This window comes from Gavialis gangeticus, unplaced genomic scaffold, assembly GCF_001723915.1.
Source record: "Gavialis gangeticus isolate Ggan-Ray unplaced genomic scaffold, GavGan_comp1, whole genome shotgun sequence".
NCBI lineage: Eukaryota > Metazoa > Chordata > Crocodylia > Gavialidae > Gavialis > Gavialis gangeticus.
The window spans coordinates 106726894-106737439 of NW_017729024.1; the positions used below are offsets into that span (position 1 = coordinate 106726894).

General features: G+C 40.8%; 1 protein-coding gene across 11 annotated transcripts in view; it reads right to left on the reverse strand.

Moving 5' to 3' along the window:
• The window catches only part of ADAMTSL1 (ADAMTS like 1), a 936448-nt gene that overhangs the window by 209491 nt on the left and 716411 nt on the right, over nt 1-10546 (reverse strand). For all 11 annotated transcript variants that reach the window (XR_002097365.1, XR_002097366.1, XM_019517531.1 and 8 more), the window contains 3 exons: nt 7779-7983; nt 6213-6360; nt 1775-1859 (listed from right to left, as the gene is read on the reverse strand). Coding sequence is in view for 9 of the 11 variants with exons in the window: in XM_019517531.1 (XP_019373076.1) it covers nt 1775-1859; nt 6213-6360; nt 7779-7983 (438 nt within the window). In the remaining 2 variants the exon portion in view is untranslated. The remainder of the gene's footprint in view (nt 1-1774; nt 1860-6212; nt 6361-7778; nt 7984-10546) is intronic.

Sequence of the window (10546 nt, forward strand, 5' to 3'; positions counted from 1 at the left end):
TTCCCACCATGACTGCAGCTGTACCTGCAGTGGTTTGTGGGATGGGGTTGAGAGGGCTGGCTAGTCAGTAGGGGGAAGCAAAGGGCCAGGAGGCACAAAAAATAGCCCAGTGTGAGGGATGTGAAAAGAGCAGCCCTGTGGCTGGTGTCAGTGGCTGGATTTTCCTAGTCCTGGGGAAAACCAGTACATGGATGGAAGTTCCATGTACTGGTTTGATCTAAATCAAGTAAATCTGATACTACATAGATCCAGGTTAATCTTAAACTGGGTTCTGCAATTTTTACACGGTTTGTATGCAGAGAACTTCTGTTCACTTAACAGGTTTAGACTGATTGCCCATCACTGAGACAGGGTCTGTAAGTGTAAAGTCAGCACCAGAACAAGCTAAGTTTAAATCAGGTGGTCATTTTGAGCCTGATTTAACCTCCCCAAGCGTCTGTACTCAGCCCACAAATTTAACTGCACTGAGAATATTCTGAAGTGTGCCTACAGCTATCTAAAGCTACAGGCACACTGTTAGTACTGCAAGGCATGTTCACTACAGTTCTTACTGAACCGCCCCCCCACCCAAAGCCTTGTCCTTACAGTCTCTTCAGTCTCTAAGCCTGGCTGCTAAGAGCTGTAGTTATGTTACTTTTATTATACCTCCCTTTTCATACCAATTAATTATGCTAAGGCTGTTTAATTGTCGGAACATGACAACATAAATTAATTTGAACTGATTTTCTGATGCTTTTAAAATTTCTCCTAATTCCTCATCTATTCAAGCAGTCAAGCAAAATATTGGCTTCTGCAGCATGTAGTAGTTTAGTTGTAGCAGATTTCTGCAATTTTGGTGCATTTAAAACTTCCATCCCTTGTACCTGAAAGGTGAGTCCTGCATCTGAGAAGTGTTTTTATCCCACTTTTTCATACTGTTTGCAGCACTCAACCAATGCAGTTTTAATTTACTTTGCAGTACTTGCTATAAATGATGTTTTTTCTTTACTGATTTTTCCAAATGGGTAACATAAGCACACACAGGCTGTAAAAAAATTAGGGGGAGGAGAACAGCTGGGACAGAAAAAGGCAGAGATACCTCCCTTCCCCAAACCTGTTAACTTTTCACTTATGGATGCAGTCAAAACTGCCATCCAGATAGCCCTGCAGGGGGGTGCAAGGGCAATACCTGTTCCCTGGGAAACAGAGTATTTACCAAGATCTAGATTGCTTAGGTGATAAGAGGAAGAACTATAAATGGTCTTGGGAGATAGATAGGCAAAAGCATAACTCCGCTGTGTGGGGGTGGGTGAAGGAAGCAGGATGTTGCCTCCTGTTTTTGCCAGTGACATATATGTTAAGCAGCTATTTAAATAATACCCCCAACAGTGGCACATCTCTGGCCACTACTCCTACCACTACTGCCACTCTGCCCTCCCCACAGCTAGAGCCAGAACCAGAGCCACTGCCAGAAGGTGCAGTGAGGCACCACCTTTAGGCAGTGCTTAGGGCTCATGCCCGACTCACCCACCCATCCTTATGCTACTGCAAACATAGGAGAACCCCTGGAAGGGTGATAAGACTGAGTAAAGTCCTGAACTCAGTTTCTCCAACTTAGCTGAAAATTGACACAACCTTCAATGAAGTCCACTGGCTTTAGTGGGAGTTGGATAAGGCCTTTATAACCTAAGGAAAGAATTGCATGCTATTTTAAGGTAGAATGATGATTCAGTGTAGGCTTTGAGTTTCAACTTCATAATAGGCTGTGTTCAACAAATTATGGTTTAAGACTTACGATGGTTCTTCAGACACCACAGCTCCTTCTTCCAGCTCTTGAGCCTGTTTATACCATGGCAGCTTTGCTTCTACAGGAAGTTTCTCTGTGGAACATACAAAGCACATGAAAACAGAAAACATACAGGAACAATTCTATGGACACAGGGATCATTTCTGTAAGTGAATGTGCCTGTATTTACAATTGTACATGTGCAGGGTGAGCAGCAGAGAACAGGGAAAGGGTGAGAGACTCTGTTGTTTCTTGGAGTATGCAATATTTGAAGAAATATGGTCAATAAGAGAGCTTTTGCTTTTACATTTCTGGAAAGAGCTTGGCTAATTACGTGTATAGTCTGTGCAGGTGAACATTTCAGCAAAGCATTTTTTTCAAAAATAATATTCACATCCAAGTTGGCTTGTGAAACCATTCATTTTGAAAATCAAAGGGGAAAACCAATTTTAAGTCATTTTGTAGAACCTGAATATTTTGAACTGCATATTATGGCTTTTGTTTTTCTGAATTTGCAAAATACATTGAGCCTCTAGTCCTTCTCCCTACCATTTAGAAATAAATCATTGTGTAGTGCATTGCATCAAATTCATTTCCACAAGTCACAAAGGAGGAAGTTCCATGTTGTGTGGGGGACTGGCAGCACTTCAACCTCATGTAAGCTCTCAAAATGAATGCCTAATTGAGGCTTATATGATGCATAAGTCCTTGTGCTGGCTTTCACACCAAAATTATTTTCAGCAGAGGACAAAAAAATCCCCAGAAACCCATATTGACTCCATAACAGACCATCATTAACACTGCATTGATCAAGTGTCCAAAACCCTATCTACCTTTAAGTGTTACAGCCTCACAAGGCATAGTAAACTCACTTTTGATAGATTATGACATTGAAGAAAATCCAGGTCTGATGAGTGATACCACAAGAATGAGAGAAAACCAAAACAAAATAGTTCAGTGATGTTCTTTGCCTTTAAACTTATCAGTTCATCAACTGTGTGGATTTAAAGAACGAGTTGGATACTTTATCTGTCATTTTTGATGGAAAATAACAGCTGCTTTTTCCCCCCCTCCACGATCTGCATAAAATATAATAAGCTGTTTTTGGGAAGAAAAAAGTCCATGCTGAGAGCTAAATTCTGTTTTCACAGTGGCATAACTTTGGACAATCTGTGCTAAACTCAGTAGAACCACTCTGGCTTTACATTGGTATAAACTGAAAGCAAATTAGGCATTACTCCTCCAAATCACCTCTGAATTTCTACTGAGTATTTTTGGTCAGCATTAGAAAAAAATAGCATGGAACACAAAGTTGAATACAAAGGATGAGAACCAGGGTCAGGCCTCTTTACCACTTCAGTCCCATTTAAGCCTTCTAGATTCAGTAATGCCAGCCTACAACACCACTTGTGCTAGTCTACAGCTAAGGGTTAATTTGACCTGAAAGGAATGAATTTTCAGGTAGTTGGTGCATGTCGTACTGGAAATTTTATATGACACTACCTCAACTGCCAGTAGCGATATTAGTAATTTATAAGGATCAGAATTTGCAATATCACTTCTTAGCTACTGCAAACAATGCAAGCAGACAAGTAAATGCAAAGGTTCCTGGGAATAAATTAGTGGCTGGGAGGGAAGAGCACAGCAGTAGAATTGTTATGCCTTCATTACCAGAAATAACTAGCTAGGATCCTTTTCTCCTATATTTACTGGTGCTGTATATAAGGATGAATATATGCCAAAACAGCTCTTAGTTTAATCTGTATTTTGCTGCATTTGTTATCCAAAAATGTAAGACAGATGTCTATTTATACACTGTACAGCTTATTTTACAGGCTTTGGAAAGCCAGAAATTATTACTTCGCTTTCTTTTTTAATGCAGCTTCTTGCAAAATGCAAAATATACTCTTCTATGCAGATAACTGCAAAATTACTTTTTTTTATAAGTTTTCATTTTGGGGTGTGGATGTGGGAAGAGATGGAAGTAGAGTAATTCCAATAATTTAAATTATAAAATGAACTACTGTATTAGGGGTGTGATTTGACAAACAAGGAAACAAAATAAATTCCTAATGTAATTCAATGAAGAAGCTAAGATTTTAGAGATAAAAGAATAGCTCACCTTTTGGTAACAGATTTCTGTTTTTAACATGGTACAAACCCTTAGATTGTGTTATTCAACACAACTGACAAGAGGAGCACTGCATTCTCTTCTAATATTAAGAACCGATATTTCAGTTACACGCACTCTAGGCCAGATACAGACTTCTACCAGTCTAAACTCATAACAGAACAGAAGTTCAGCACACACAGACTGGTTTAAAAATGGTGGAACCTGGTCTAACATTAGGAGGCCTTCTCACAACCAAAGGGCAAATGTGTTCTGCTTGCTACCTATCTAAACTAAACCAATTACGGAAAACCACATAACTTAGATCCATTCTGTCTTGGGCTTTTTGAATGTCTGTACCTAGCCCTGAAATGTACCAAATGATCCTCTATTAGTCTTGTACACAGTCAGCACTGACAAATGCCCAGGCCCCGGCTCTAACTCATGGTGCTTTACATAATGCTGTTTGCCTCTTGGGTTGGGGTGGGGGGGCAAGGGGAGGAGAGATGGAGCTACCCTTTGGAGTTGATTGAGTAGAGAAGCCTGCCTGAAGCTTCTCTCCTCCAACACCCACCCCAACTCTAGTGTTGTCTGCAGGAAGGGAAGGGGGAGAAGAGAGGAGGATGGGGAGGCTAGTTTCAAAAAGTTAAGTTATAACTGTTGTTTGCCCTTCTATTTCATACAGAGAACATTAAGATAAAGATTTGTTCTTTATTTTCTGTTTTACTGGGTCAACAGGATGAAATCATTGTTTTTCTGACCTGTGTTAACCCTGCTTCAAAAAGCAATAGTAAGGTAGGAGGAAGTATTGAACAGAAGGTATGTGTTTTTCTACAGATATTGGCTATAATAATGTTAGGCTTGTTAAATAAATCATCTCTTTTTGGATTGATCTCTAGCAGCATTCAAGGCCACAGGAACATGGGGCTGCAAATTGCACCACCTGATACATATGGAAGCATTGAACCTGAAGCAGTTTACATTTAAAACCAAACAAAAAAAAGGTCTTCAGATGAAAACAACACATGGGATGTGTGGTTCTCCTTTGGTGAGGAGATGAAAGAAAGAATGAACCACTCAGTATTACATTATATAATGTACGATTGGAAGCTGCTTTGATACTACATCAGTATTGTAATTAATTCCATCCTTTATTATGATCGGAAAGATCTTTTTAAATATTATCTTCCATTAGCAAAGTGCTACAGGGACAATGTAACTCAGCTGGAGTACACCACAGATGAATCTGGGCTTCCTCTCTAGGGGCATCTATACATCAGGCTGTGTGAAGCTTCAGTCTCTGATTTAATTTGGTGGAGATTTGGCCCAATTTGGTGGCTGAATTTCCGAATCGGAACTGAATCAGAGGACCCTTCAATTCTCTCTGAATTGAATCGGAACCCACTGGATTGGTTCAGAGAGAATCGGAAAGAGTCGGTGATTCTCTACGTACCTCTAGACAGCAGGCAGCTCATGAATGCTGCAATGCTGGGGCACATGGAGTGTCCCACAGAAGCGTGGGGGGCTCCCCAGCACGCTCAGCAGCAGACCCGGAAGTGGACCAGAAGCACTTCCGGTCCACTTCCAGGTTCACCACCGAGCATGCGGGGGGGCCCCATGCTTCCATGGGATGCTCCATCTGCCCCAGCATTGCAGTGTTCATGAGCTGCATGTAGTACCTCAAGGTATGTAGAAAAAAGCATTTAAATGCTATGTCTGAATCACTGATTCTCCAATTCAGCATCGAATCTTCAGATTCGGCCGAATCAAGTCAGGGACAGTGAGCTGAATCAATGAATCAAATTACTGTCCCTGATTCGGGCCGAATCTGAATCCAAATAGAATAGGGCCTGCTTCATATGCCCCTACTATACATGTGCTCTAGGGGCAGTGAGAGGGGCTTTAATTAGAGTGGCTCTGAGCAGCCACTGCGTCACGTGTATTCAGTTTCCTGTGCTTCAAAATGGTGACGGGAGCCAATTTGAAACATGGGGACACTGAATACACGTGATGCAGAGGCTGCTGGAGCACTCTGATTAGCATGCTCCTGCAGACTTGCAGTAGACTCAGTTAACTGAGTCTGCTCCAACATGGGCTAATTAGCATGTGTCAGAGCAGAGGTCCATCACGTGCATAGGTGCCTTAGGTTGCTGAGTCCACAACTGACAAAACCAAAACAGGAGCCTATTAAGGAGCTACAGGATGCCAGTGACTGGTGTAGTAATGGCAGAGTCTGGTGGGTAGCAGTTCATAAATTACTGCATTCAGGTGAACTCAGGAAAGTGTAGTTAAGATACCAAGAAGCAAAATCATTTCTTTTATGTGGAAGAGCCCTACCTTTGGGTTTATAGCAAGGAGTGCGTACGATGCAGTCTTCCTTTATGTGAGGCTTTGTTTTTGGGCTGCAGCCTCCTGTGTGCATCCCTCTGTGATCAATGCACAGAACTACACGGTATCTAAGCCCCTGTCCACATGTTATAGTGCACTGAAAAAAAGAATAAGCACAGAATCTCATATATGCAGTAAAAAAAAAAAAAAAAAAAAATCCCCAAGGGAAAAATGTTGTATACAAGAATAATGTATTAGCAGTAGAGGGCAAAATTGGGAGCAGAAACAGGTCACATAGATGATAGATCAGTCATATTATTTGGTACTGACCAGTTAAGAAAAAGCTGACTGACAGTTGCTGTTTCTTCCTTTCTGTTTTGCACAGTTTGCTTTAGACATTTGGCTACTGAGTTTCGCTTAGTGTCACTCCAATACCACTCTCAGCAGTGGCCACTTGGCCTCTGGCCATTAATTCCATATTTGACTTGCTTACTAACATCTTGTCATTTTCAGCTATGGCCGCTTCTCTTCTGCTTGCACTAGGTACTAGAACTTACAGAATGTAACACCAAGATATTTTGGAAGATGGCACTATGCAGAATGAGAAACCATTTCGGCTTCATTCCTTCAAACATTTTCTCATGTCCGATTTCTTTTTCTTAGTAAGATACAGCATTTTTTCCTCAGGAAACCAGGCTTCAGAGATAGCTGGACTGGAGAAATCTAAAGAGCATTAACCAAAGAGAATGGCAGTAGAAAGTAACAACAGTGCTTCAATGCATTCAAATGCATTCAATGTATTCAAACAATGCATAATAATGAACGCATATTGTGTGTTCATTATTATCCTTGAAATCTGTTTTTTTTGAGGGGGGGAGGATGGGAGACAGGACGGGGATGGGGACTGAGATAAATAGGCTAAGTGACTCATCTATGGTCAGGCCTCTTGGAACAGAACTCACACCTCTCTGTTTCCAGTCCTGTGCCCTTAAACACAAGGAGAATCCAGGCTTGGTAAGTACGTGGGGATCACAAGCACCGAGCAGTGATTACACATCATGATCACAGTGGTTTCCTGCATTTTTTTAGCTCAGAGGCCACAATACTGAGCAACCTTAGGCTTAACTTGATAATTTCTTATTGCCATGAGCAATGTCAGAGGGGATAGTTGTCCCCAAACTCTGAGCTGTGGGTCTAATGAGTAGGATAGCATAGATAGCTATATTTCAGGCCACAGGTCAGATATCCAGGATATGAGATTTGAAGTCAAAGGCAGGTGATAAATGTGTATTTGAACACATCCATGCTCCTCTTCAGTATGGTATGTACCATCATATTTATCACTTGTAGCTGATTGTTATTAAATGTGGCCCATCTGATTTGCTCTTTCATCCATCTTAGTTGATGTTATTAGTCCTGAATATTTATTCTGTCAAAATAATACACCAGGTAAATGGCAGGCAATTTTCACAGGCTCATTAAATTATCACAGACATTTAGTGAAACTGAAGATCTGGTCCCAATGCATTAAATAAATAATCAAAGTAAAAAACCCAAACAACCAGAACTAATTACCGGAGACCACTCTTGAGCCAGCCACTTTGGACAATCAAATATGTTGCAGGGCTGAACAACAGGCATCTTTGGAGTGTACATGCACTTCCACTCTTCCACAGGGCTGATGTGCCCCTGAATGTCTTCCTCTACACAAGAGACTGTGCGGCTCTGAATGCCTCCTCCACATGAGGAGGAACAGGCTGTCCATGGAGTACTTTCCCACCTGCAAAACAAAGCATCAATAAAGGGGAAAAAAAAGAAAAATGCCTAAACTTTTTGGTAGGGCCCTCCCAACTCCACTCTTCCCCACAACCTCTGTTTTTGGACTAGCAAGTCTTGCTTTGTTAAGGAAAGCCTGAAAAAGAAAGCATATGTCTATATATTGTCTTTTAAAGAAGTCTTCTAAGTTAAAGACTAGTGGTAAGAACCTCCCGCTTTTCCAGGAACCAAGGATATCACCACAGAGAATTTCAATTAGCAGGATCATTATATCCTGGTACAATGTGCCATGTCTTGGGAAATGCAAATCCCAAAGCAATGGAAGCTCAATATGCCTTACTGCTAATGTCCTTACGCGAAGAAGCCAGGCCACCCATTACTACAATCCCCATATGATAATGTTAGTCAGGGAAAAACAAAGACAGAAGGAAGATTTCCAAAGTGAATAAAACGAGATTGTGATAAAGCATGTATGAACAGTGGATAAGGCTATATCTAGGGATATACTGATGCAGCTAGTAATGATCAAAGAAATGATGGGAAACAATGTTAGCTTTGTCTGACTAGTACTGAAATAATGAAAGGAATTTAGAGACAATTTAATTAGATTTACAGGTGGCATTTTGTTGAGAAAAAGAAAGTGAAATATTGACAGACAGATGTACATATTTTGAAAAAGCTGTTGCTACTTTATGAGAGTAAATTATATATTTAAACATACATTTCACAAAAAATACATGCACTATATAGGTGTACAAACAATACCTGTGTGTATTTGTGTTTATACATATATATATATTTATAAAATGCACACAAGGGTATGTACATATGCACTGAAAACTTGCTGGTCTGGAAGCAAGTCATGTTGGCAACTATTAGAAAGAAGATACTGAATTGCTGATCTGATCAGGCAGTCCCTGGATAAATACAGGCTCCATGGGTATCTGTGCATTAGAACTGCCCAAAATTTTTCAACAAAATATTTTCCGAATGAAAGTAACTTTTCAACATTTTCTCTCTCTTTTTTCGTTTAACAAAAAGATCAAAATTTGTCAAAACAAAAAAATCAATTTCAGCAAAAAAAAAAAATCTTTGGCTTTTAACCAGAATAAAGCTTTTTTTCTTCCCCATTGCAATAATGTTAATTTAGTAATTAAACAAAATTTAAAAAGTTACAGAAATGTCATAGGAGATGAATGCATTAGATTTCTTCTCCATTTTTTTTACCCTATCTCCTAACTGGTACTAATGTACACATATGGTGCATACAGGCTACATAATAGCTGACTTCATGGTAAAAGAGTTTCATTGACATCAAGATGTGATGGCTGCATTGTTTACAAGTGCCAAAGACTCTGGTGACTTATGTAAATTGCTCCAGAGGAGTGCTGACACAACTTCCTGTGTTCCACATGTAGCAAAACCCCCAGTTTTTCTTGTTTTTCTTTTAAAATGCATTCCCCCTCCCCTTCCCCAACCATTTTTGACTTTGTCTCTCCCTCTCTATTCCCTATAGATAAGTGTAAGTAAGCTAAGATATAGGATAAGCTTTAACATTTTATTTTAGGTAGTAAGTTTTAATTTTTCTCTCCCCTCTTTGAAAATAAGTGCCCTGCTATTTTGATATAGATATCCACTGTTATATAAGTGATAATTATTATGTTTGTATTGATTCTTTTTTACTGCTTTTATATTGTGAGATTACTGTTTTAGGCCTTTAGGTAAGTTAGCATAAGTCATGTCAAGTTTCCATCTTGTAATGTCAAGCCTTCATCTTATCCCCATGCCTGATTGTATAACCTATGACTCATACTACCCCTCCTATATAACTTGGCTCCTGAATGAATGAGGATGAATGGGGGTGCTTGAGAGTAGGCAGTAGGTCTAAAAATAGCTCCCCCTGAATGACTGACCTATAGACACCAATACCTGGACCAACAACCCAGCCACTGGAACCACCCACAGCATTCAAGAAACAAAAGATGCAGCAACCCACCATTGTGCCAAGGCTGCACATGCTCAATATGAACATCTGGAAACCTCTGGAATAGGACTGACCTTGCCTGAACAGGCCCTCCCAGAGGAGATCATAGGTAGTCTACCCCATAAAAAGGGGAAGTGAAGACTGACTCCATGGGAATGCTATTTCCATCTGGACCAGACCAGCTCCATGTCTCTCTGCCCCTCTGGACAACACCGAGCTGAAGGAGACCCCAACTGGCCATCGAGGACCCACTTTCAGCCTGGGATATGTAAATATCACCTGCATATTTCCTCCTCCAATTTGGACTCTCTCTCTCTCCTCCCGGATTTCAGCCCCTGCACCAAACCTCTTTAACCTCTGCTGCCATTGCCTGTGTGCGTGTCTGTCACTTTTTGCTTTTTGCCACCTCTTCCCAATCCCTATCTCTCTCTGCCTTCTCTTTCACTCTCTCTGTCTGTTCTCCAGCTTCCCCCACCCCTGCAGCCCCACGCTCAATTTTCCTTTCCCCACGTACCTCTCTGCTTGCTCCAGCCTCCTTGCTCCAGCCTCTGGACTTCTCCTGTTGGCTTTCTGCTTTCAATTA